The following is a 27,933-nucleotide window of genomic DNA, read 5'->3' on the forward strand; positions in this document are numbered from 1 at the left end:
CTCGCGAGTCACAGGAGGTGAGGAGCGTTCAGAAAGTGGGGAAAGTGGGGCCGTGGAGAGAGGCGCTGAGGGGCGGCTTTCACAGGGCAGGGCTGATGTCTGTGGGGTTATAGAAGGTGTGCTGGCAGCTGAGGGGTAGTTCAGAGTTCACCGAGTTCGTCGAGGGGGAAAGACGCACGCGCGCGCCTGTGGGTGGGGGGGAGCGTGTGTATTTGTGTGTGTGTGTGTGTGTGTGTGTGTGTGTGTGGAGAGAGAGAGAGAAGGAAAAAAAAGACTACTGAGCACCAAATTTGGGAAGCGGGGAGGAGAAACGGTGCTTCAGCCTTTCTTTTCTCTCTGCGAGTAGCAGACAGAGCGGGGCGCTGGTGACGCCTGAAGAGGAAGAGGAGGGGGAGGATGATGATGAAGAAGAAGATGATGATGATGATAATTTCGCGTGTGTCATGGCAAACGGAACCGGCACGATCATGTTGAAGTGCGTGGTGGTCGGCGACGGCGCCGTTGGTAAAACTTGCCTGTTGATGAGCTACGCCAACGACGCCTTCCCTGAGGAATATGTGCCCACTGTCTTCGACCATTACGCAGGTAAATAAACACAGAGCTTTCATGGTCAGCTGTTTAAATGTGATAGTGATAGCCTCATGGCTCATGCATCAGCAGGAGTGTGCACTGTCATACCAGTGGTCAAAAAGGCTGAAGAAACTGGTCTGAAGTGGCACTGTGGCTTTTGTCTGCTGCTGCCTCTGATCAAAACCACCTGTGGGCTTCAAGGAAGGAAAGCAGTTGCTGTGTTTTGCCGTTTTCTCCCAACCCCCCCAATCCGCCACACACACTTTTTTTAGTCCAGAAACCACACATCCTGCCAGTTTTCACCTCGTTCGTCCTTATGTAACTGAATGATTTCATCATATTGCTGTGTTTGAGTGTTAGATGCTGCTGTAAAGTAACGTTTTTCCTAATCTGATTTTACAGTGAGCGTGACAGTGGGAGGAAAGCAGTATCTCCTTGGGCTGTATGACACTGCGGGTCAGGTAGGGACCAAATCTTGCTTTCTTTCTGTCTCTCTCTTCTTGACGTGTTTTATTAGAAGTGACAGCAGCTGTATCAATGACACCAATACATGGTGACCTGTGTGCCTGTATTCATCAGTGGGGGGACGTGGCAGACTCTGCCTCGGCAAAATGGCTCAGTGTCTGAGTCACTCAACAGGTGATTGCTGTCCAGCTTACTGGGTTTCATTTAAACAGTAGAGCTGCTCAGTATATTGTCACCGCAGTATTGCCAATATTGTTGATGCTGATAATGCAGAAGGTTGCAGTATGTAAATTAACTCTAATAAATCCACATTTTTCTTTATTGAGTACTGACCGACCTCAGATATGCCAGATGAGATTCTGTAGGTATTTTGGGTGAATCAAGGTGTTCCTAGTGATCTGACAATAAAATGCAGGCCAGTCTTTAAAGCACCCATATTCTGCAATTTTTTTTGTGTTTTATTTTTTCCCCCAAGGTCCTCTTATCTTGTTTGCATCAGTTTATGCACCCAAATAGCCCTAATTCATTTTAACATGACCATTTCCCAACCTCTCTTTATGCCTTGGAATTAAATAGGCTGTTTTTATTACTGTGGCTTTAAGATTGATACATGTTAATGACCTTTATTCTGATTGGCTGACCTGTGAAAAGGAATCCAGGCTGAAGCACTCCTTATAACTTCAACATTAATGAGTGCGGCTAAACTGCTGTAAGCTGAATTGGCGAATATGTGTAAATGTGTTTGTGGCATCACAAAAACGTAAACTGTACATTTTGATACTTTAACAATGTTTACATGCTCTATCAAACTCTTTTACTTATAAAATGTGTATTATGTAAAATGTATGATTATATATAAATATAAAATGTTTAATTGTCAAGGACAATTAGTTTTTTTTGGCCCTTTAACAATGTTGCATTATTTTACATGACATATCATAGTTACACTATGCAGCAATGTAGGCTCAGTATTGTACCATTTTTGAGCAGCCCTGGCCAAAAGCTTTTCAACAAGCTCATTACAAGTCTGAACCTTTCTTTCAAAGGTTATGATTTGGGTCCATTTCAGCCCACAGTCACAGTCCTACGGTTTGGATAACTAAGCAAATTCAGTCGGATTTAAAAAATGGACATGGAAAAACAAAACTGATTCGCCCGACTGTGCTCACAGTGTAAATCAGGGAAGTTGCCTCAGTGCTTCTTACTGAATTAACAACAAAAGTGCAACCATATGATCTGAAATGAGGATCTGAAGGAGTTCAGCCGCTCTATGCATTAATCAGCAGTATACGCTGTGTCTGCTCTCGGGGTTTGAGAGGAAGTTTTTTTTTTTTTTTCTTGGAAGGTGGTCTGCTTCAGAGAAAATGAATCTCTATGGGTCTGACACTCTAATGAGGAGGCCTAGGAGTCATGAGCTGTTGGAATGGAAACAGTTCTGCTATTCTGCTCTATGAACGTATAAGAGGAGCTCAGAGACCGTGCCTACTCTCTTGGGCAAAGTGGAGAGCCGGATCTGACATGGCTGCTGTTTTTCATTCAGAGAGCACTTTAAAGAGTGCTCCAGTTGAAGGAATGAAAATGTGGGGAGTGGGCCAGATGTGGAGAGGGGTCAGGAAGGGCCAAATGCTGGGATTTACTTTCAAAGCAGTTTGAAACCCAAAAGCTACTCCCTGCTCTCGCCCCCCGCACACAGCTGGGTTCAGTTAAAAACTATTCAGAGACTGTGATTGATCAGATGATCAGAGGCTTCATTTAGATTACGAGCAAGAGGGTGGGTCTGCAGCCCTGACTAAACTAAAGCTGATATAAAGAGAACAAAGGAAAGTTTTCATGGGAGTTTGTCTCTCTGCTAATTACCATCAGTTTTTTTCCCCAGTCGTGCTCTGAGATGTAGGCTAAGTGCGTAGTGAGCGAACCTGATACACACACGCACTACTTGAGGAGAGATCAAAGCAGCTGCAGCATTTGGCTTTGGTAGTGTACGGCATATCAGCTCTGGGAGGCTTCACCCACACACCAACTTCCCTGCCGGCCCACTTTGAACTGCTCCCCTCTACTGCATCGTGTTGCACACACCAGGGCACTGGACAAATATCTCACACAATGGTGCTTTGACTTGTTTAGCTGAGAGCGTCCAAGTTTATATTTTAGTTGCCAAAATCTTTTTTGTTTCTTTGAACCATCAAAAGCAGCATGGAGAGCAGGTATGTTGTCCAGAGCTATGTTTGAAACGATGGATAATTTGCTATCTTCCTGTAAAGCTAACACGGCAAGTCGTCTACTTTTGTATTGCACTTGCTCTTTTATTCTACTTTTTGACTAGTTTGTACATTAAAGCTCCAGTCAGGTTGCCAAAACAGTACCACTGTGTTGCTTGAAAGCCTCTGTTGTGGTATCAAACACCAGTTTACAGCACTGTAAGTTTAGAATACTACCTCACATAAGGAATGCAAACTGCAGTACTAAAATCAGTTTCTACTAGGGCTGTAATAATACAATCAGCTCATGAGTCGACTTCAATTCACAACACTGGGATCCTCATTCAATATACTGAATTATGTCATTTTTACATCAGGTATTATGGTGCAGCATTTTTTCAGAATACGATCGCTGTTCTAAACCCAGAACTATCCATATCCTGCTCAAGCACCCATGTCCATTTCCCATTGCATAACAGAACAGACAGAGTAGGCGGACATCTATGGATGATGTGTGGTCATATGATTTTTCACATGAATTCAGTGGTAACAGTAAAAAAAGAATAACAGTAGAAAAAATGAAAGACATTTAAGTTCACTTCTTATTCTGCTTAGGTTGAGCAGTATCCCCTTTCTTTAAGATGTTACCGCTCCCCTTGTCCTACATCATTTGAAGATAGAATTAAATCAAAAAGAATAGTATGTGATCATCATATAAGTGAACACAGTGCATAATGTACAATAAATCATTCAGTAAATGTCAAATCTATCTAGTGAATGATAAATGTTAATCAGTGCTGATAACTAGGAGAGAGGCATTGGCTTAGCTAGCATGATATCAGCTCTGCTCACCACAGAACATGTTTTATTCTGGCTAACTAAAACTACCTGGCTAACTTGGCAACAGCCAAGATCACTAGAGAATTGTGTCTCAGCACCTAGAACTTATTCTCAAATGTCTCAAGGATAAGGATCTACAAAAGCAGCTCAAATGCAACCTGCAGTGTCACAGTTTGCCTTGTTTTTTAGAAGCTGTTTGAAGGATTGTTTATAGGTGTTCTGCCCATTTTTTGTCCTCAATGAGAACAACGTGGCGAAATTGGAAAAAAAAATCATGTAGTGTTTGGTGTGTATAGATTTGATGTGAAAAATAGAGTCTGAATATTTCACATTGTTGTGTTATTTATTCACATCACATTCAGTGTGTTACGACATTTTGAAAGCTTAAATCGAGCGTGTTCTGTAGTTCTCTTATCCATTGTTAAGCCACTGTCATGCTTAGTTTTTCTGAGGTTTTTACTGGGTCTGATTTTTTCCCTCTTTCTGGCAAGAAATGGTAGCTTGACAAGAAATGTAACAGTATGGGTATTCATGTACTGTAGGTATGGCTAAGAAAATGAGTGATCACAAATTTGAAATCGTGCTGCACCACACCCACTGATTGGTGGGAAAACATCATAAGCTGAGGAGACGATTGGCCTCGAGCTGTGAGTGTGGTGGATGACAATGAATGTGCTAGTGTGGGTGAAGTTGGTTGTGACTTTTGTGTTTGTACAGTGCAGTTGCATCAGTTGGCGTAATAAATGTAGCTGATTTTGCCCACCGATATGCTCAATATTCCATTTTTGCATTGCATTGTCTGGTATCACAGTGTTCTACTACACTACCTCCTGGATGAGCTGAGTGTGCATAGTGCTGGAGAGTATACCGTATTTGTTTCACATAACAATACTTGTTTGTTTTGGACAGCGACGACATATTCCTCTGACAAACTAGCATCACACTACATCGTTCCCTGTGGAGAAGAGATCACTTTTAAGAATGTGTCTTCCCACAGCATCCAGAATGGTACTAGTTAGCTCTATTTGCTCACTAGCTCATCTGAGTAGGTAGCTTTCTTAACTCGTCCTGAGCGAAAATCTCCCTATTTCTCTTGACTATTTTTGAATACTAAAACATGTTTTCAAATGTATACATCTGCACAAGTGCTGTTTCTTAAAAGGTAAGCCTGCAGCCCTACATTAGTGTTGGCTGATGTTGATTTTCTTGCCAGCAGTTAAATGATAATCTTTCCCTTAACCCTTGTGGATACTGGAATATCACAACTAGTTGGAATGCTCATCCCTAATATTGATAAATAGCAAAACATACTTAACTGTAATGTGTGTTATGTGCTGAATGCTTCAAGTTGTTTTTAAGAACATTTTGAAATGCATAAAAACTAAATAAATAATAAATTTCATGTTTGTAAATGTTGCTTCTGCCTAATGTTTAAAGTTTCCTTTGGTGTAATTGTAATAAGAGAAAAAAAAAAACAGTCCAATCAAAACAAGCAGTCAGGTATGTAAGACATTCCACTACCACTAACTTTTATTCATAAACTTTGTACCAGTAACATTATTAATACAAGCTTAAATAGCATTGAATATTCTGAATTTTACGGTATTGCATTGTATCAGTTGAATTCGTTATTATTCTAAATCATAATGATATTAAATAAAGCATGCACTCATTTTTTTACAGTTTAAGTATGTTATTTTCAAAGGTAAAATACTAAATATCAGTGCTGCAGAGCTCTATTTGTGCATTTCTCTGGATGTCTCTAGCTTTGGTTTTCTCTATGGGTGTGTGTGTCTCACAGCTCGTGGGCATGGTGTCTGGGTTTAGGTGATGATGGATGGATGGACTGTGCCGTCCGCTGAACTCCATATTCCCCACAGCCACAGAATCATCACACATAGCTGACCATATCTGACACTAAGTCTGCAATGCTGCATGGGACAGACTGAACAGGGCTATGAATACAGTGCGGGGAGGAAAAAAATAGGCAGATAGTTAGCTAAGGTAGCCACAGGCAGGTACCAATAATATTCCAGCTGGCTGGGATATCTTGTTAGAAATGTCATCTCTCGTCTGTAGTTTCCTCCATGGCTCGGAGCAGAGCGTCTCTCAGCTCATTGGCAGATGCGCGTCAGTTGAATGACTTCATACACTCTGTCTGATTGGTTCTGACATGTGGAGCGCTCTAGCAGCAATCTGGGAGAGAGCGGAGAAAAGAGGCAGGCGAATTCTCTCTCTTTCTCTCTGTCTTTGTTTCACCCCACCTCTCCCCATTTTCAGAGACACGGCAGGAAGTAGAGCTTCACTGAATCTTTACAGAAGCTCATCCTGTTCCCATTCACAGTTGTGCCTTATAATTCTCTCTTTCTCACTCTCTCTCTCTATTACTCTATGCTCTGCCATTACACTGGGTTCTGAGCAGCCCCGTCTGTCACTGAGTTTCAAAGAAGAGCCTCAGTGCCAGATGTGTGTAACAGCTGTGGTGATTGCATGCTGCTTTCACTTCAGGAAAACTCCCACCTTGGAGGAGCTGAGAGGGCACAGGCGTGGTGACCTCTTCAATGGAAGGCAGGGCAGGTTCAAAGTCAAGACGCTAGATTTTTGAAACATCCTAAATCCAGAGGATTTAGGACTTCTCATCTCTCTCTCTTTCCCATATATTCTCTTCCTCTTAGTCTACATGACACTCTGAGTTCTTTGATCTGCAGTAGTGGTATAAAAATGCATTAGTGCATCATGATTAGAGATGGCACACATCAAATACCAGGTAACCAATCTAGCCTGAAATAGTACATGCTCACATTGTGTGATTTTATGTTGTTAGCTGTGTGTTTATTCCTGTGGGGTAGAAGAGTTTGAGTAGTTTGAGCATGATAGAGCTTTTAGATGATCATCTTATGTGAAGTACTTCTGTTAAAAATAGCCCATTTTAAACCTTATTAGCTTTTAAAAATATCAGATTGGTATTGGCATCAGCTGATAATCAAGGTTCCAGTGAAAGTAGTATTGGTATTATGAAAGGTGGTATTGTGCCATCTCTAATCATGATGAATTGATCTGAAGGTGGTGGTTCAACAATTTAGAATTTTATCAATTAGAATCAAGTAGAATAATATGTAATAAGGGTGGCAATTTTAATACATATAGTAAAAAGCAAATTTGAAACAGAGTGTTGACATTTAAAACTAATGTAATGCCAATGGCGACTATGAAAACGTGCCATCTGGGTGCATCCTTTCAGAGTAAAGTGGACGGTGATGGGCAGAGCCTGTGTTATGCATGCTCAAATGACTGGGCTTTTTATAAACTAACAATAAGTTCTAAGGAGTGTGATTTTTGGGGCAACCAGCTTCTAAGACTGAACTTTGGAGGTGTTGAAAAACATCCCTGCAGATTTCTTTGAAAAGATGAAAGCAAACTTTCCAAAAAGAATGAAAGCTGTAATAAAGGCAAAGGATGGACACACTAAATACTGAAAATTGTGATATTGTATTAAGTTCACATGGTTTTGTAGTTGTTTAAATAGTTAGTTAGTCTGTATACTTTGCTGTTAAATATTTTTGCTTTCTTTTCCCCTGATTCTGAAATATGATTAACTTGTACTTAATGGCTGTTTTGACTAGAAATTAAAGTGACAGATGGTCTCACTTGGTCTCTGAGTTTTGCACAGTACTGTATGTTTTAAAATAATGCTGAATCCTACTGAAATAACTGAATTGCATTAAACCGTGATTCAATCAGTCAAGAGACTCTGTAATTTGTGGAATTGTTTCCTAAAGAATCATGATTGAATCATGATGAGGTAAAGATTTACACCCCAGCTCTGCAGTTTTAAATCACTGTGTTCTATTGTGGATTTCTGGAAAGAAGAACGATTATCAATTTTGATCAGCTGCAGACAATATACACTGATCATCATAACATACAACAGGCACACACAGACACACACCCACAGTCTTCCATGTCATAAGCTATCAGTCAATGAAGACAGCACAGTTGAAGCAGGCTGGTCGCAGCTGATCCTTTCCCCTCGGGTATGCGTGTAGCATTGTTAGCTTTCGAGCAGCTCGAACAGTTTGTGGAGGTGTTAGCACATGCAGAGCGTGTGTAATCCCAGGTGCGGGAGGCCAGGAGCATCATGCCGTGGCATCCGCCTTGAGCCTCATTCAGCCTCCAGAGGAGGCAGCAGAAATGGCATAAGAAGGTATTTTCAGATGAGGGAGTGATTCTCTGCCTCAGCGCTGTGTGTCTGTGCACGTCTGTGTGTGTTGGAGTGCACAGCAAGCTTCAATTAATCTGCATCGGATGAGTAAATACAGGCATGAATTATTCTCTTTGGATAACAGCACAGAATCCCCCTCCCCACCACCACCACCTTTCTTCGACTGCTAGCTGTCTCTGTAGCACTTCATCTTCTGCCTTCACTATGTTCTTTGCCTGTTTGCATTAGCTTGGATGTAAATATAGCTGCCTTACATTCACTTGCTCCTGTGCTGTCTTATATAAGGAACCGGGCGCTGTCGGTAATGAAACATTCAGCTCCAAATTGACCCATTTACTGCTAAACAGCAAAATGGCAGGTCCACAGGAGTGCAGACGGGCAAACAGACACATTTACAAACAAACAAACAAGTGGATGACTTTCTCCAACGGGAATTAAAGGACCAGACAGAGATGGACAGAATAGCTCAGCATGCACACAGAAAGCCAGACATATACATACACAGACAGACAGAGATGTTAGTATTACTGTCTTTGCAAGGACTTCCATTGGTTCATGCAATATTGTACACTCCTAAACGTTATGGCTCTTCAAGGGTTCTTTAATCAAGAAAATGATTCTATATAGAACTATGAACACTCAGAGAACCCTTTGCAAGATTAAAGGGTTCTTGGCATCAAGACAGCATTCTTCAGATTGTGAGTGTGAGAGTGTGTTTTATATTGTTTTATATAGATCCTTTTTGTAAAGGGTTCTATATAGCACCAAAAAGGGTTCTTCTATTGCTATGACGTCAAGCCTGTAACAATAGAAGAGCCCTTTTGGTGTTATATAGAACCCTTTACAAAAAGGTTCTACATAGAACCATTTTCTTTACTAATGAACCCTTGAAGAGCCATCATTTTTAAGTGGGTAGCTGAATAATGCTACACTTAAACCTAACCTTACCTCGATAATGAGGTTAGATGTGATCTTCTAACAAGGACGTCTGGATACAACCATGAGAAATGTTGTGCTAAATGCTGGTGGGAATGTAGACGTATTAGTGTGGGAACAAACTGTGTGAAATTTTTAAATAAATCCAACACCTCATGAAGGCAGAGCTCAAAGTAGGGGTGCAGCAGTGCTCTCATCAGCAATGTCTGACAGACAACGAGCCTGTTGTTAACCCGTAGATGTAACGTGAGTTAACTTAACTGAAATGTCCCTCCAAAAATCTCCAAATTAAACATGTAGATGTGTGTCGTATGTACAGAGAACACATTCCTCGGGGTAAAAATAAGCACCACTCGCAAAAGAAAATCTGATGAGAAACTAGTGAAACTTGGGGTGGGTAGGTGTATATATATATATATATATATATATATATCTATATTATATATATATATATATATATATATATTATATATATATATTACAGTAGGTATAAATTTAGGTATAAAGTAGGTATAAATTTTTGGTAAAAAAATCAGCTTTTTTCTTGTCAGGACCAGCCAGAAATCCCCACATGTACACAACTGTCATATTTTAGTATCATCATGAGGGATTGAGTAGTTGGTCCGTCAAAAGGAGGTAAAGAGAGTGTGGAGTGATTTCTGAAATGAATGTTTTATAGGACCAGCAGCGTGAAACACACACACACACACACACACACACACACACACACTTTTTCCTCCAGTATGAATCCTTCAGCAGGAATTACACAGAAGCACTGTGTGAGCTTTACAGACGGCAGTCTGATCTAAAAGACAAGGGTAGAGGTGGGAGTAGATGGGAGCGGCTGCTTTATGTATGTCTGTGGAAACGAGTGGATCTCGGAGGAGCAGCAGAGACAGTAAAGCACCCCCACTACAGATAACACATTCATCCTAATCCCAAACACACATTCCATTCCCAGCCCATATCAACGTCTCTGTGAGCATGTGTGTGTGTTTGTGTGAGGGGAGTGTGTTTAGGAGGCACAGAGGGCCTGGTGTACTGAGCCTTTTGAGGTGCAAATTGTTCACTTTCTGCTTGCATGTTACAGTTACAGCAAAAGTTTGAACACCCCTGGTCAACTTACATTTCCATTTTCTACATTAAAACATTAGTTAACATCCTCTACAGGCAACAAATTTATTAATAAGACATTTTTTATTCAAATAATTGCTGTCCAAAGAAAAGTAAGTATCATATACAGAATAGTACCATATACAGGAAAAGGCAATAACTTTCTTAACTTTCAATGCAAGTTAAGGTAAAGGAGTTTTCTTCAAAGTGATTTTGGGGCGTTTTCATTGGTCCATTCATCATAAAATTTTCAAGGACAGCTGGTGTGGTCAAATAATGTTAAAAACTAAAAATTGACAAAAATGCACATTTTTCTTTGGACAGCAACGAAATTTTAACGCACAATTTCTATTTTTTAACATTTTAGAAAAAAATAAAATTTGCACAGGCCACATTGTTTATTTATTTTGTTCAATATGTCAAATTCAGCAAATAAACAGTAATTGTGCTTTAAAAAGTGCTAAATGTGTTCTGTAGACGTATTAACTTATTTTTTACCTAAAAAATCAATGAAATATGTGATTTGACCAGGGGCGGCCACATTTTTGCATACAGCGGTATGTACGAAACTGGTGTAAAAGCCTAAACGCCCAGAATGCCCACAATATGCACTTCTCTTCCTCATGCATATGCATTTTAGGGAGGGTCATTACAGAATGTGGGAGGAAAAACTGGGAGGAGATATTGCAGGTGTGGCTGATCACATATTCTACTCTAATTACTAAAGTTTGAGCAATTCTGCCTTTTTAAAAAACAGATATGAATTTGCATTAGTGTTTCAAAGGATGTGTTATTCAGAAACATTTAACACTAGTCAGGTTTCCATCCAGGTCTTGTATTTAATTCAAGTGAATAACTCGAATTAGGCTGCATATCCATCAGCTCTACACCAGAGAATAAAACTCTTCATGGTCAGGTTCATAAAAGACCACTCCTGAAAAATATGGTGGGAGTTAACATAGAAATCTTTAATGTTAAACAGCTTCTCATTGTTGTTTTGTTTAATTTTATAGCTGTATTTTTGTATTTCACATTGTTAGAGCTTGGAGTCAGAATGCAGACAAAGCGCCTGCGCGTCTATTTACTGGCTAATATCACCATTATTATTATTTTTTTGTCTTTGATAAGACAGCGATACATTTTAGTTTCCATATTAGGTGCCTGCTGCTTTCTGTCATGTTTTGTAGAAACTGTGGGCAAACCGAAACAAGTGATCTGTTATATGACTTCATATTATCTGTCAGCGAATGTGTAATTTCAGTTCAAGTGAGTTTACAACTCTTTTTTTGTAGAAGTTTGACAATTGTATTCAATATAATTGCTGTTTTCATCAAGTCTTGTTTATTTGATATGCCAAAACAATATATAAAAATATGTGGATGAAAACCCAACCACTGCCAGCAGGCACAACAGTTAGACGGAGACACAAGCCTCAAACACATGCTGAAAGAATGTTTGCCATCAGAATAATACTGTTTAACTCTCTGGACCAGATGTAGATGATGTAAGAAGATGAGGCACAAGATTGGCCATGATGCGACTGCAATACTGTGTCGTTTAATAAACTCTTAGCCAGAGTGAATAACACCCCTGTAGAATGTTTTGGTGGGAAAGAATTTCATTTATTAAGGCTACTATGACCATGTTGATAATTTCACCGCCTCTTTTAAACCCTGCCCCTCATGAATGAGCAGTTAGTGGGCGTGACCACGTGTGATAAGCTGCAGTCTCAGTAAATCAAACATTAAATTGATGTGGTTGTTCACATCAAGGTAGATTTTTTGCTGCGCCTGCATTCAGACATCTGGCCCAGAGAGTGCTGGATGACTGTACATGGTACAGGAGTGTGCGTGTGTTTGTACAATTGACTGTATTGTCACTTGGTGCATACTTCAGTGCAGAAGACAAACATTGAGGGCATGTGTGTGGTGTTGAGTGTGAGGGCTGTGTGGGGTGAGCGGCAGCAGCTGGAGACAGAGAAAGAAAGAGAGTGAGAGAGAGAGAGCTTTATGGTAATGCTGGAGGCACACAGGGAAGGGTGTTTCCAGGTTCACTGCATTAGACTGCTGTCTCTGTTTGTTCCAATCCATTTCCCTCAGTCTTTTAACAGAGCTGGGTCAGTGCGTGCAATACACACACACACACACCACACACACACATACATGGACATAGAAGCAAAGACGCGCATGTGGCCTTCTCAGAAATGCCTTATACTTCATTATTAACGAGATCTAGATCATTGGCCCTGGTAATCCATCACAGGGCGTATCCAAGGGAGTGAAGTGCTGATCTAATAGTGGCATTCGCATCCATGTGTCAAAATCAGAATAACATCAGTTTTAGTTCATCAACTATGTTATACATACAAGGAATTTGTCTTTGTGAGTGTACTCATGTATGTCAGGTAACATATTAAACACACCAGGCAAGTCTGCAAGACTGTTGCTGAATATTCAAGACAAAATCGTGGCTTAATGAATAAGGTAAAAAAAAACTGAAAGAGGGTAAGGTAAAAAACAGGTAGAAAAAGTACAGAGGTATAATAAGGACCCCAAAAATATGAATGAATATGTAAATATGCTCATATCTTCAGGATATGAGAAGACACACAGTAAGGTCCAAAAGTCTAAGAACGCATTAAATTTTTTTTCATTGTTAGAAATATTAAAACAAAGAAAAGTTATAACAAGCAAAATGAAGAAGAAATATTAAAGATTCTGCCCTGTTTATAAGTCACTATTTAAATTTAAGCAAATTTGTAAAATTGACCACATCAAGCACTTTATACAAAAAGGTCATGTTTTTTTCAGTCTCATCTCTTTCACTGAAGCTCGTGTTCAAGTGACTCTCAGGAGGATTTGATCTGTTCCTCAGACGCTTTTGCACAAGCTTGTGGAGTCTATGCCAGCTTGAGTGCACACTCATTAAAGCAAGAGGTGTATGTAATAAATGCTAAGAAATTCTGAAATTTATTTTAAAATTTTAAAGATTTTCTTTTCATTCAAATTGTTATGCTGATAATAGAATTTGAAATGAAAATCATCCTATTAAATTAGAAAGGAATGCAAAGTAGAAGCATTTTCACTAGTGGTCTCACCAGTTAACTTTAGGACCCCTCTGTATGATACAGTGGAATGTACAATATAATTCTTTGTAATATCGGCATTTGCGGAGTTACACATAAACGGTACAAAAAATGCATCCAAACTTTATGATCAACAAGCAATCAAACCCCTCCCTCACTGAACTGCTGTGCAGATGTGGTGCTGCAGTTCAAAAATGCATATTGTGTGCTTTCAGGCGAGGGGAGATCCAGAGAGGTATTGGGTGGACGGCTGATGTGTTGGCTTATTCCACTTTTCGGCTGGGCTGAGGCCAGCTGTAAATAATACTCCACTCTCCCTCCCTCCCTGCAGAATGTTTCAACAGGCCAGAGGAAGGCTGAGGGGTGTATTTATAACGCCATTGGCCCATCACGCACACATGCATGGTCACACAGCAGACGCACCTGCTCAGTGTTGTTTAGCCAAGTCCAGTTCCAGTAAACACTGGGTTGTCTCATTCTATGATGAGGCCAGTTTATCAACAGGATGAACAGCTCTGTGCATGAAGCAACCCAAACCTAGCCTCAACCTCAGATTTGATAAACAAAGTTTGCTTGCTGTTGCTAGTAGAAAGTAGTTGTCTGCTCTGCACACCTGAAGAGGAATTCATAACAGTAAAAAGCAAAGCTGTCACCACTGCCCCCATGTTAGTACTTATTGGAGTAATAACTGCTTCATATTCTTGATGTTTCTTCAGCTGAAAAGCAATGTTCGTACACGACTGACACCACAAATGTCACAGAGAAAAAAGTAGTGACCTGAAAAGGACTGGAGGGGTGCATCTCTGTCAGGACGCTGTCCCTGATTGGTCAGAAGCTCGGCCCGGGTTGGTTCAAGAGTTGCTTATGATCCAAAATTGCATATCCATAAATATCCATCAATAAGGAAGTCGGGTTCCAAGCAGTTTTTGCCTATGGGAAAAATGAATGACATGTAGCATGCATGTGTAGCATAGCATGCTTGTAGCATAAATGTAGCGATATTAATTTTTTGACCGCTATACCATCGGAATCCAGAGGAGTCAGTGACAGTGGGGGAAATGTACATATAGAGCAAATGTATTGGGTTTGGAACATTTTCGTTTATCACAGAGTGCAATAGCTGCTATTAAAAAAAATGGCATTCATTTTTCCCACAGGCAAAACTTAGACCATGGGCTTGTGTTAATGCTGATACCGATCTACAAAATGATGACACTGAGGTCTATGGCCTGCCCCTGCATGTCACACAGTCGGTCATTTTGCATGTCAGTCAAATTACTTCCTGCTTCCTGTCAAATAGGTGGTTCTTGGCCACACTAGAGACCCACAAGACTCTCTAGCAATAGTCAACAGTCCAACAGGATATCTGCTTGTGTTATTCCTGTGCTTTTGTAATCACTGTGCAGGATACCATTGGCCTGTGTGCCAGCGAAGGCTGTGTTGTGTAAAAATAATAAGGCTCATCTGTCTCTGACCTTTGGCGATGTGAGTCAGTGAGCTAGTGTCAGCAGCCGCCAGGTTTGTATTCACTGTGGCACAGTGCTCTGGCCCACGGGACACGAGTGAGGTCATGCAGCTTCGCTCGAGGGACAGAGAAGGGCAGCACTGCTCAAAAAAAAGGAAACATGACAATAATAAGAGTGAGACTGTAGCCTGTTTAGAGCTGGAGTCTGAGTCACCCGCTGCTGTGTGCAGATGATGAGGTGGTGCATGCTCTGTGATCTCACACTACACAAGCAGTGCATAAGCCTCATTTCTGGTAAATGAAGCTCTGTCTGAAGCCCTCTCAGCTTCTGCTTGTGCCTCTGAGGCGTCGTTTCTGGCAGCCCAGGGCCAGTGCTGACAAGCGTCTGTCGCTAATGAAACGTTTATACGGCAGTGTCTGCATGGCCAGAGGCACGCACTGTAACAACTTAGACGCTCACATTTGATCTTTCTCACACACACATGCACATGCACACATAAAAATCTGAGCTCCCAAAAATATCAGTCACATGTCCTCTGTAAATCCAGGCTTATCTGTTGTAGTGTGTGTGCTCTCTGGTTTCCAGAGGACACTGTGCTCTCACACTCCTCCTGCAGCCTGTTGGAGGGCGCAGGGGCAGATGAGAGAAATGCTGGTGAATAAAACACGCCTATCTAGGTCATAAGTCCTAATCTAAATCATATTAATCTCTCCAGGATCATCAGGGGCATTGTACATTCATGCCTCTGCTTAGGCAAGTTATTAATGAATTACTGCTAAGCATTTGGCCTGAATGATTTACCAGAGGGTGGGCTGCAGTTATAATTGTTTCTTTTGATTTTACATTTTAGAGGAAAGCGAGACAGTATTAGCTCCAAACCCAGTTGGTGAAAAATGCCTTCATATGCATGTAAAAAGTTTATTTTAATGATTGTTACTGTTGTTATTATTATTATGAATTATGGTAAAAAGCAGTATTTCTAAGACATTAAATTACTGTAATTTTACTATCACTGAGAAAACATACTTTTACTCTTAACTGCTTTTGTCTGGCTCCCCCACTGGACTGTTTCCCTGTTTTTTTTCTTTACAGTGTGACCAAGCTTAGAACATGTGCTGACCTGTGTCAGTATTAGTGCATTAGAGTTAATGAATAGATAGCTGATTAACTGAGGGGAAGGGAAAAAATGGGGTTAGTTTGCACTCCGGCCTAAAAATTAATAACTGGTAGGTGCTGGAAACAAAGTTTATGTTTTCATTTGTAGCAGAGAAACGTGAGATGGTTGTATAAAAAATACTAATCTTGCTTAAATAAATTTTTATTTACCCCAAACCAAAATGTACAAGTTTATGCCCCACCCTCCCCTACTTGGTAAACTGGTGGCTAACTTAGACTATTAAGGACCTGTTTATTGCAAATCCTTGACTAAAAATAATTTCTAGTGGTGACTCATCATTGGCACTTCAGTTCAATCCAAGACCAGACTTAAATCCATATCTGGGAAACCAGCTTTATGTTATGTAAAAATGTGCATATTTCCCCTTTTCCCAGCAAGGTGCAGTGTGTCGCAGCAGTTCTCAAACTGATCCCCAGACAGTCCCTATTTTTCTCTAGCTGTGTGTGTTGGGTTAGAGCAAAAATACTGACTGACTGGAGGTCCCTGAGGACTGGTTTGAGAATCACTTGTGTAACAAATACTTGAATAGTGGTTTCAGTGTTGGATTACTGGCAGCTGGAAAGATGAACCAAGTATTCAGTTACCCTCGCACAGCCCTAGTTTATATCGTGATTTGTGTGGTTAAACCTGTCCGTACTTTCTCCTATAGGAGGACTATGATCGTCTCCGGCCTCTGTCTTACCCCATGACGGATGTCTTCCTCATTTGCTTCTCAGTGGTGAACCCTGCCAGCTTCCAGAACGTGAGGGAGGAGTGGGTGCCTGAGCTGCAGGAGTATGCTCCTAATGTCCCGTACCTCCTCATCGGCACTCAGGTATCCCCTCCATCTTCAAGGGTCACATCCTGGGATTGCATTGCACCATATCTTAAGAGTGTTTATAACAACTTACCCTTCAATGTTCAATACCCTTCATTGTTCATACTCATTATTGTTCACTAAATGTTTTAATGTGTGTTGTAAGCATCCTGGGTTTATTGTATAAAGTGTATCACAAGATGTAGCAAAATAATTGCATGTAATCGTAATCACGCTCCTATGACCAGTGGTGTGCTGTGGTTTTGCCAAGTGGGAGGGTGCTGTTATTTATCACTCGAACACAGTTGTCCAGTCTCCCTGTTCATATTGTCACAGATGAAAAGTTCCACTCTTTCATAGCATCCCTACTGCTTTTTTCCTGTGGTCACCCACAGCCTAGCTGATGAAATAAATGTTCCTCTTATTACAGAATTGTAATTGTTTCCATAACTGTTATTTATGTAAGATTCTCCATTCTAATAACGCACACAAAAGCTACTTGAACGCTAATAACTCTCCCTTGTTGAGAGCCTTCAGCGTGCTATACTTAAGTGAGGGTGAAGAAGCCAGATGAACAAAAATACATGAAAAATCAGTTACACAGCACATATTATCAGCATCAAGCACATCAACCTATAGATAAACAGCACAAGACCATCTGAACCTCATCACAACCACCCTGTTCATAAACACAGTTAGCGCAGCATTCAACAAGTAACACCAGCAGAATTAAGACTTATAAGACTGGTATTGTGAAAATACTACAGCACAGAATTCTAAAATCCCTTTAAAGATACTCACCAAAACTGGTCTTAATCCTATTCAAACATAAATTACGTCCACTTAACATTTAACTTTTCAACAAATATTAGCACCTCAGCAGTATTAGCAATGTTACGTTAGCAATGTTTGCTAAACCTGCTGCCTGAAGCTTCTGATAACACAAATTGTTGCAAATCATATTAATGTGTTATTTTTGTGCAGCAAGGCCATTTCTCCAGTACCCCGAGTTAAATATGATTATAAACTGGCATTCGTTTTTTTTGACCCTCCTGCCAGTTTCACAGACATATTTCAATACAGAAATGATAACGGGTAGGGTAACAAGCCCAGCACTAATAATAGTGTTACCAGTTAGAAATAATATTGTTATCATATAGTAATAATGGATGAAAAGCCCCTGCCTCTCACTATAGATGAGTCTATAGTGCACACTACTATAGTGGCCAATGAAGTGGTCAACATCAAACCAATGCCAACCAACTAAATCACCTCCATACATTTGCCTTGCTGTGTGACGTGATTTTAACATTGGCTATTCTCCCACACTGGGTTATAATTTCCATCCATCTTGCTAATAGATCAACATGATGATTCAGCTGATGTAACAGTCTGTTTAGTGAGGGACCTGTTCACTGATATTGATTGTCCTTCATTTGTAACAGTGTTGCAGCACTGTTGTCACCTGTTGTGAGTTTGTTCAGCAGGTGTTTTAAGGCCAGCGCAGAGACCAGTGAATGCCCACATTTTCACTGAAAGTGACACTGTAGCCAAAGTATGTAACTATTAGGGACAATTTAATGTTCAGTGCTGCTATTTCTTCTCCCCGATGGGCAGAATCTCCAGTGGGCAACTTTTTTTGGTTTTGTGAAGAGTAATTAGAGACATGAAACAGCAGGTGATGTACCCTGTGTGTGTGTATTTTTGGAAATGTTTGTAATTAACCCTGGTCTTGTCAGGGTGTGTTTATCACTGTGTCGGCTCCAATCTTGTAAGGTCCATGTGCGTGACGAATACAGATGCACAGTTGATCAATAGAAGAGGAGGCTGTAGTGAGTCACAGAGCCAGGAACATCATGTCTGTGTTTACAAAACTCTATGGTGTAACTGCTATACCACCGAAGTACAGTCACTACCAGGGAATGCACGTACACAATGAGACAGCCATGCTATTAACCTTCATTCAAGGGTTATTGCCTTTGTTTTTCTATTCAATTTAAATGCATTTCTGTAGTTAACTACCTAATAATTATATAATAGTTACATTTCATAACTGCTGTAGAACCAAAGTATCACTTGCAGGGAATGTATATACATACTGAAACAGCCTTCGATATTGGTTTTACAGTTAAGTACATAATTATGTAATTACCTAGTTAATTATATAATTATGTAATGAATTAGTTAAGTTCAAGTTACATACTGTATTGACAGCTTTGATCTTTATTTCAGACTTTTTTTGTTTTTGTCAGAGACATATTAAGTCACACCATGTTTTTGTCACTACCATCATTACAGCATCTTTCAAAGGTTAATACAACATGTACAGAATTGTGTTTATAATGTATTCATAAATGCAAATGTCTGAAGTTTTAGCTAAATTTCCTGTAACAACTTCAGACGGCTGTCATAGTTAATGTTTCTTTCATTACTTGCGAATGATGCTATATTGTGTGATAGAACTACAAGTACATCACAGCAGGGTATGGCTGAAAATCAGTAGGGGAATTTTAACTGGAAACAGGGATATATGAAGAGACAAGAGACCCTCCCAGTCAACTGTAATGGAGCTTTTTAGGTGAAAGGGGAGTGTGTGTAGACGAATGCCAGCATCTGGCCTTGGGTCAGATTTCCTGGAGCCTTCTGCTCTAAAAACAAACCCCAACATATGGAATCCTGTCCACCACCCTCAGAATAAAGGCGCTAGCAGCACATGTGCAGATAGAGCCCGCCACTCCTCTCACCGCCTCCACAAAAAGTTTTGGACTTTCTGAGATCTAAGCCTAGAGAACTTCTTCTTTGTAATTCTTGTTTTTCTTCCCTTTATGCTATTTCTCTTTTGCTGCAGATTGACCTAAGAGATGACCCTAAGACCATCACAAAGTTAAATGATGTGAAGGAGAAGCCTATTGTGACAGAACAGGGGCAAAAGCTGGCAAAGGAGGTGAGGAAAGGAAGCCATGCCCCAAACTAAGTATAAACTAAGTCTAAATATGAAGCTTTGGCTGAAATGGAAAAACCAGAATAAGATTAAGGAAATTGGTAATTTTTCATGGCTTCTTCAAGAGCCAGTAGCAAAGCAATATGTAAAATATTTGTGTTAAATATAAAATTAATATAAAATATTAATGTTATGGGGCAATTCCACACTTTTACACATATTTGCCTCTGTGTTTGATAACAACTGAGGCAAATATGAAAAACTGTGGTTTTGGAGTTTGGAGGAGAACTCCACTCCCCAGTGTTCTGTAGAACATGTATTATAACCATTATAAATTAAACCCACTCTGTGCCTGTGTAGATTGGTGCCTGCTGTTACGTGGAGTGCTCAGCGCTAACGCAGAAAGGCTTGAAGACAGTCTTTGATGAGGCCATTATCGCCATTCTGGCTCCAAAGAAGGGGGCATTAAAGCGACGCCTCGGTCCGCGCTGCATCAACTGCTGTCTGATCACGTGAGCAGCGTGTCACCCCAGTTCTAGGGCATTTCGGGGAGTGAGAGATAGAGCACATACCCCACTGTTGATGGAGGGGAGATTTTCAAGAACAACTGTCAACCAGAACCTGAACTGTTCATAAACAGATGACAAAAAAATAGAAACACATATTGAAGTATGGGAGGAGAAGTACGGACACAAAATCTTTCACTGCTCGGAAAATGAGACTCATTCTGTCATGAGCAACGGGAGGGAGTGAGCAAGGACGACTGACAAAAAGAACGTCAGCATTCGACAGCAACAAGTGACCTACAAAAACACTAAACATGAATGAGACAACACAAGAACAAATGACATTGACTTTCTCAACACTGAAGCACAGAAAAGGAAAACTTTCCAGGGAGAGACGTTGAATGGCACAGTGGAACATTCATGAAAATCGAAAACAATTCATTTGTATTTCTTGTTGCTTCTGTACGCATGTGTGGAAAAAATCCCAGACAGCCTAAAGAGCACAACCAAACCCAACTGACATTTACAGAAGTAGGACTTTATTTGGCTCAGAAAAAGGGAAACTGTGTCTTGCAACATGAAGTCGCAAATTGCTTACCTTTCACAAAATTTCTCTTAAATCCCTTATTTACCAGAAAGATTAGAGGAATGTTGCAACAGGTATACCACTGCAAATATACAAATAATGTAATACCTGAAGGAAACGGACATTTCTATTGCAGCATCTGACCTCAGAGGACATGTTTTAAAGCATTTGGGGGCAAACAGGTGGAACTTGCTCTAGGGTGGATGTTTTTTTTCTGACTATCACAGCCCTTTGATGTCCGTCCACAACTTGGCCTTTGCCTGTGAGTTCCTGTTCTTCACTTGAGCTTGTAGGTGAGCTGCTTGCGATGCCAGCGGATCCAAAGCGGGGCTGTCAGGAGCCCTGTCAGAAAACCTATGGTTGTCCCCAGGGAACACGAAATAGGCCACACCTAGAGGGAGGAACCACAGGAATCAGCAACAACCAATCAGCCCTGTCCCCATATGGCAGGAGCACAACTATCTGGCTGCAACAAACAAGATCACTGTGGTGTTTTAATGGTCAACTTTTGTACTTAAAGCTTTAAACTGCATTTTCTTTGTTGTTTTTTACTTTAGGGTTTGATTTTTGTGTGCATTTTTGAAGTGTGCATTTTTGCCTCTCAGCTCTGCTCGAATTGATATGAATTGTTAAATTTTAAGACAGAAAGTAAAAAAAAAAGCCAGTGACTTAAAGCATTAGTTGCTGTTTTAAAGACATTTGTTGCACAGTACATGCAAACAGTGATTTGAGTGTTTTTTGCAGCTTCTAGCATCAAATGAAGTTTTTAAAAAATAAGAGAACCTTTTATGAATATTATGGAGTAAAGAACTAGTCAGTTGCAAGCAGAAATCTTCATTAAGTTTAGCAAATGGCGCAAATTATTTTCTTAAAAAGTAAAAAAAAAGTTGCAATGACTTTCTAAGCTCAGTGAACAGTGATTAATACTTTATGTACATTTTGTTTGATGACTTGCCTCAAAAATGATGATTGCTGAATATAAAGTTGTTTTTCATAACGGTTGTCCCCTTTCAGTCTCATTGCCTGCTTTCATCTTCTCAGAATGTAACGAAAAGCACACCCACTGAGCCTTATTTGTTATAGTTATTTACAGATGAAAATATTTTTATCTTGTGCAAGTAAAGCGGCTGGTGGTGGAGCAGGGCATCTGATCTAATCGCTGCTTGTGATCTAACCATTGTTCATGAGTGCACATGGCATTTATGTGAGCTTTAATAAATTTGTTCTGGTCTGATGACTAAATATCTCCATAATGCCAACCTTTCGAGAGAATGAGAATCGTTTTTGTAGTACCCTGCTGTGTCTCGGTCTTCAAGGAGCTTCAGAAGGTCTATTTCATAGCTTTCAACTGATACCAAAATTAATACTCACTACAAGATTTTTGTACTTTGATATTCCTGTTGTCATGTTCAGTAGAGTCATTTGGCTGCAGCCACCATGTACTGAAACACTGGAGGAGCTTTTATGCTCTGCAGACTCTTCACTTTTTAGAAGAAGAAAGCTCTCTCCATGTTCTAAAACACAGAATATTCTCAGAGTGAGCCAAAATTAAAAAATGTCAGCGAGATTGATTTTTCAATTATGTGCGAGCTGTGCTTGTGATATGGGCTTCATTACAGCATAGTGTCACAGAGCTCTGCCATGCCAGCTTCTCAGCAGTTAAGGCTCTCTTCATCATGCATTTCTCTGATGAGGAGCTGCTTTATTGCTTTATTCCAGCCTAACTGCACATGCTGCCATTCCCTCACTGCCTGGTTATGTCGGCCCCGTCTCAGTGGTCTAGTCTAGACATTCGCTGCGTGTGTGCGTGCGGGAAAGCACACATGGGAGACTTCAGTGTGACATTTTGAGGGCACAACGAGGGCAAACGCCAGCCCCCTTCTCTGATCGATGTCTGTACCATGCATGAATAATTCAAGTTGCAGTGCAGTCCTTCGATGCTTTGAGAACTTTTAATTTTTCATGAACACTGGTTCATTCCTAACAAAACCCCCGCTCTGGCAGTCACAAGAGATTTGTTGGTCCATCATGTCCAGCATTGTTTTGTTTGCCCAAAATGTGTTTGGTACTTGAGTGGTGTTCCTTCACTGTCATTACCAGGATGATATTACGTATTGTGGCTGAATCATTCTGAAATTTAAAACTGATATTATTTAAGATGATGTACTAAATCCTGCACAGGACAATAAAGGTATATCATATATAAAAAAAAGAAAAAAGCAGAAACAGCCACTGTCCTACATATGAAATCACTTAAATTACTTGAAAAGTTGTAGTTCAGTGGATTTCTTGAGAATTAATTCTGAAATTAGGTCATTTTGCAGGATATAAGAGAAGGATCTGGAGACATGCTTGCTGAAGGAATGCTTTGAATGAGTTGTTAGAACTGGTGAGCAGGATAAAAATAGAAGCTTTTCAGCATATAGACCAAATACAGCGAAAATCCATATTGAGTCAACGCATACCAACAATGCACACCAACACTCAATCTTATCTTAAGAGCTATTGAACTATGTACGATACAGTATAAAGAAACATTCTACTGGTCCAGACAAAAAAATCTCTCACACAGCAACACTTTTGCTGCATTCCAACATTCTGAGGTTCTGTATCTCTGCATATATGATTTACAGCAGATAACCAGGTAACATAAAACTGAATCTTAAGGTGCCCATGTCATGCAAAAACAAATTTTCCTCACTATTTTAAATGACAGTTTGATGTGATATGCAACCATTATTCACGTTTCAAAAAGTGTTCACTCACCAGTCCATACAGTCCATTTATGAAAATTAAGCCGCAAAAGTGCCTGTCTCAAATTCAAGTTTAATTTATGATAAACAATTGATATTTGAAAAGGCGGATTTTTCAGTCAACCTGATCACTGTTTTTGAACTATACACATGAGGGCGTAAGAGCGCAACTTTTTATGGTAGCCCTACTCCAGGTTTTCTGGAGTTGACTCAGACTCTCGACTTCGTAACTTTAACCAATCGAGCCAGTGCCGTTGCTAAATGGATATAGCAGAGATTAAATCATCTTAAATAAAGTTTACAGAATTTAGAGTAGCTACAGTGATATGATGAAAATTCATGCTTTTTTAATCTGCTCCCCATCACTCACCCTACACCTAAATGTAGTGTGTGGCTAAGAAGAGCGATATGAGACAAGTTTTTGTGCAAGAATGTGACATGTTATAAATTTCAGAGGTAGCACAAGTACAATGACGTACCAAATCTGCATCTGTAATCACGAAACAAAGAAAGACAGCCAACTATTTCATCCATGTTCTCAGAAAGTACAATGTACGGCATTGAGAGCCACTGAAGTTAGAAACTTTGGCCAGATGCTATTTGTGTACTGGCCAACAGACTGCTTAGTAGACTGACTCTAGTGGATACATTCTTTAACAAAAATGGCTAGAATATTTAGCTACATGCACTGTACTAAAAGAGACTACAACTGATTTTCTTTATGTTGTGACTATGCATGAGCCCTGATTATGTGATATATGTTTATTAATTTGGGCTATTAATAAACCACAGTGATGTGTTTGATGTTTTCATGGGTCACGTCCATGATTTTAGGTTTGTTAATCACCGACTAATAATGGGCAGTTATCGATCAAAAGAATTTGCCAAAATTTGCATCCCTAATATTTATATTTAACTTTTCAGCCTGCAACAGTTTGCCTGTTTACACTGAAGTTATAAGGAGTGTTTCAGCCCAGACTGCTTTTTGATATAGGTGCAATACAGGACACTCTGTTTGAGTCTAAGGGATGAAGAGAGGTTGGAAAACAATAGAATGAAAATGGTTATAATGTATAGAAAACCAGACAAATGTCATATAAAATACATTTTAATAAATATTAAAACATAAAAACACAAAGATGTAGAATATGTGCCCTTTAATATTTCGAAAAATCTAGTGTCTTCCACACTGAGAAACACTTAGAACAGTAAAATTACTAAATGCCATCTGGTCACTGTTTTGTTCAACTAAAATGCTTTTGCAGCACTGCAGTGAATCACTGGCATAAGTATAACACACATGGATTGATTCTGGCCCACGTTGTGCTGTTTTTCAGTACACAGACTGAGCTTTTTCCTGGACTGAATGCACTGACAGTGGGTGTTCTCCACTGATACTCCATCAGACTTTTTAGTCTAGGATGCTCAGTATTAATAATGCAGCATACAGGCCTGTATTGTCCGCTGCAACTGAAAGGACGTAAGTTGTGAGGACAACAGTCCATTACTGTATGTGGTGTGGGTGTGTGTATATGGTCTCCATCAGTACTGACCTGCCAGGGTCTGTCCCAGTCAAGAGGAATAGGGAAAGCTCCAAGCCAGGCCCCAACTACACTGCAGCCGGTAGTGATCTGAAGAGATGTGTCCCACACTGACATCGCTCTGCAACAGACATGCATATATCACTCAACACTACAGTCAACAGGCATGAATACATCTCTTGTATTAGTTGTTATATTACATATTTGCAAAAAGAATTTTAGAAATGATGTATAATTAAACAGTTTATCTGAGAGCCTGCATTGATGTGCCTTTATGCAGTATGTTGCACATCCAAATACAGTTAAACAATCTGTTACGAATGCATAAGCAAATTAATAAGTTATTAACTTCCAAGCCATTAAGAATTCTGTAACAAATCCTGCACTTCATTGCAAGTGAGTGAAATTTCAATTATTTGTCTGTGCAAGAGAAAAATTTCCTGTGGCTCTGAGGTAGAGATAACACAGCTGTATAAACACAGGGCATTCTTGTCCAGCTTAGACCAAGTTAGCAGACCCATACAAGCTACTAATTAGAACACTGACGTTTAAAAAGTAGGTGTGTAACTCTCCACCAATTAATTCCTAAGTTTGTATAAATAATGTTTCATTAACAATGAGATAGATTCGAGACAAACTCTTTCTTCTCATGTACTAACAAAACTGCAGTGAAATCCTCTCAAAATGATAAAGGCTTGAATGACAAAAAAGTAGAGACCAGGAAAACTACCTTTTTAGCTTGAGTGAAGTGTTGAAGTGTTAACTTGAGAACTGTAAAGTTTACATTTAAGTGACCTATACCAGCCGCAGGCACTACACATCTTAGTTTTATTGTAGTGATTCTAAATACTTGTAAATGAATACAGGTTTGACTGTGAAACTGCATGTGCTGCTCCCAACCCAGTTCAAGGTCTCCACCTAGTGGCACAGAACTGTAAAAGGAGCAGTCACCTTGTAATGATTCTGACAACTGCTCATAGAAAATGTTGGAACATGGTTGATAAACTGAGGCCTTCTCATCAGAGAGCAGTTTGACTTCATCTCACTTTATAACTGAGTTTGAATTTATCCCGAAAGGACAAAAGTGAAAAGTCAGTTCTGAACGAACAGCACTCACCCGTCCCTACTGAACACACGAATCCACGCCTGTACATTTGGGCCCAGGATACACAGACACCTCAGTGTGGTGAAAGTGGAGAGCAGCACAGCCAGGGAAAATGTCTCCAGGGCTGACCTACACAATGACAACACAGTTAAAACAGCATCCGCTTAATCATCTGCTGCTTGACAGCCAGAGGCCGCAATTGTGGTGAAACAGCATAAACCTATTTTTTAACCTGAGACATTATAACTCAGTAGAGGGACAAGTGTTTCATTCAAGTTGTTTGGAGTATTTTTTAAATACACACAATGCTGCTGTACAGTCATTCAAAAGTTTGTAATTACTTATATTAATAATTGTGGCTATTTTATTCTGTGATAATTTATATTGTGTGGGCTTAAATGATAAAACACTAAAAATATTTTAACATGGTTTATTCAGTATTTCAAGTTTTTTTTTGGAACATCAAGGACTCAAATGACAACTTATAGACTGTAATTAGTTGTTTACAGTAATTTCTTGATAAGCCTGTCTTTAATTTCAAATACTTTTCAAATACAAGGCATTCAATATGTTAATTTTGATTTGTAATTTATTCTTATTATTTATAACCTCATTCTCAATGTTTTACAACTTTCTCAATCATTACAGAAACATAAAACTTCTTAATGTTTTTTTACAGCTTCATGCAAATTATTTGTGACCTACAAAGTGGTGAGTACTAGCATCCTAGCAGAATCATTTTATTGATGTACCAAAATTTTATTGATTCCAAAATTTTAAACAGTATTACAAGTTTCACAAATTTTTATACACAGCCCATCTTTCCTTTCAAAAACACAGAAATTACACAGAACCATGCAAATCTTTTCAATTATAATTGGGTCCACATTCACACAGGCACCACTTCAGCACATGATCACATACTGGAAGTTAATATAAGAAGGCATATCTGACCAGGAGATTTGTGCCTCACACCGTTATCTAAACTCAACTTATTTACTTATTTACACATAATACTCACTCTAGCAGCGGCGCTCCATACAGCACAACCACAGTGTGGAAGAAAAGACATGACAGTAGGAAATACACACAGGATCTGAACAGTTTAGACAACTGAAACAAAAGAAAAAAGAAGAGAAATATTATAAGTAAACAATCCGATCTATATAGAATTTACTATGGTTTTTTCCCATTAACATCCGTACCTTATAACTTGGAGTGTTCTTCTTTGTTGGTGGACTAACACCAAGAAGCCAGAACACAGCTATGTTGACGACAGCAACAGACCCCGCAACAGAATACAGCCAGACCAAGTGGGTCCCATATACAGAAAACTTCTCTACAAGAACAGCTGGCATAATCGTCGCCATGAAGATGGAGGCAGCAATGATGGCATGGGCTGAAGCCATGCCTCTGATCTCGACGTCCCACATGATTCCGGCTAGCCTTGGTTTTTTAAGACACATTAAATAACTGAATGAACAAATGAATGAATGAATGAATGAATGCACAAATAAACCATCTATTATATTTTATTATAGGCCAGTCTATTCGGTATATATGCTATATAAGGTTTTACATTATGTAGTTCAGGTTTTGAATTGTTTACATCTTGCACTGTTTTATAAGATCA

At 39.7% G+C, this 27,933-nt stretch overlaps 2 protein-coding genes across 4 annotated transcripts in view; one reads left to right on the plus strand and one right to left on the minus strand.

Annotated features, from left to right (window-relative positions):
• rhoq (ras homolog family member Q) lies at positions 1 to 21,902 on the plus strand. 2 transcript variants are annotated; one of them, XM_036572420.1, is made up of 6 exons: positions 1 to 17; positions 347 to 585; positions 973 to 1,031; positions 16,722 to 16,886; positions 19,717 to 19,812; positions 20,170 to 21,902. In XM_036572420.1, exons 2-6 carry the CDS (start codon positions 444 to 446, stop codon positions 20,323 to 20,325), a joined length of 618 nt encoding a protein of 205 aa, XP_036428313.1. In that variant the 5' UTR covers positions 1 to 17; positions 347 to 443; the 3' UTR covers positions 20,326 to 21,902. The 2 variants fall into 2 exon arrangements, with proteins under 2 accessions (XP_036428313.1, XP_036428312.1); XM_036572419.1 differs by lacking the exon at positions 1 to 17 and adding an exon at positions 27 to 116.
• The window catches only part of pigf (phosphatidylinositol glycan anchor biosynthesis, class F), a 7,689-nt gene continuing 588 nt past the window's right edge, over positions 20,833 to 27,933 (minus strand). For both annotated transcript variants that reach the window (XM_036572418.1, XM_036572417.1), the window contains exons 2-6: positions 27,506 to 27,746; positions 27,322 to 27,413; positions 26,313 to 26,429; positions 25,208 to 25,316; positions 20,833 to 21,292 (exon numbers count right to left, since the gene is read on the minus strand). In XM_036572418.1, coding sequence (XP_036428311.1) covers positions 21,179 to 21,292; positions 25,208 to 25,316; positions 26,313 to 26,429; positions 27,322 to 27,413; positions 27,506 to 27,733 — 660 coding nt within the window. In that variant the 5' untranslated portion in view covers positions 27,734 to 27,746 and the 3' untranslated portion in view covers positions 20,833 to 21,178. The remainder of the gene's footprint in view (positions 21,293 to 25,207; positions 25,317 to 26,312; positions 26,430 to 27,321; positions 27,414 to 27,505; positions 27,747 to 27,933) is intronic.

The sequence above is a fragment of the Colossoma macropomum genome, unplaced genomic scaffold, assembly GCF_904425465.1.
Source record: "Colossoma macropomum unplaced genomic scaffold, Colossoma_macropomum, whole genome shotgun sequence".
NCBI lineage: Eukaryota > Metazoa > Chordata > Actinopteri > Characiformes > Serrasalmidae > Colossoma > Colossoma macropomum.

Coding starts and splice junctions, on each gene's coding strand:
- rhoq (XM_036572420.1), top strand. CDS start 444: ATGGCAAACGGAACCGGCACGATCATGTTGAAGTGCGTGGTGGTCGGC. Junction 1,032..16,721: donor TGTATGACACTGCGGGTCAG/GTAGGGACCAAA, acceptor TTTCTCCTATAG/GAGGACTATGATCGTCTCCG. Junction 16,887..19,716: donor ACCTCCTCATCGGCACTCAG/GTATCCCCTCCA, acceptor CTTTTGCTGCAG/ATTGACCTAAGAGATGACCC.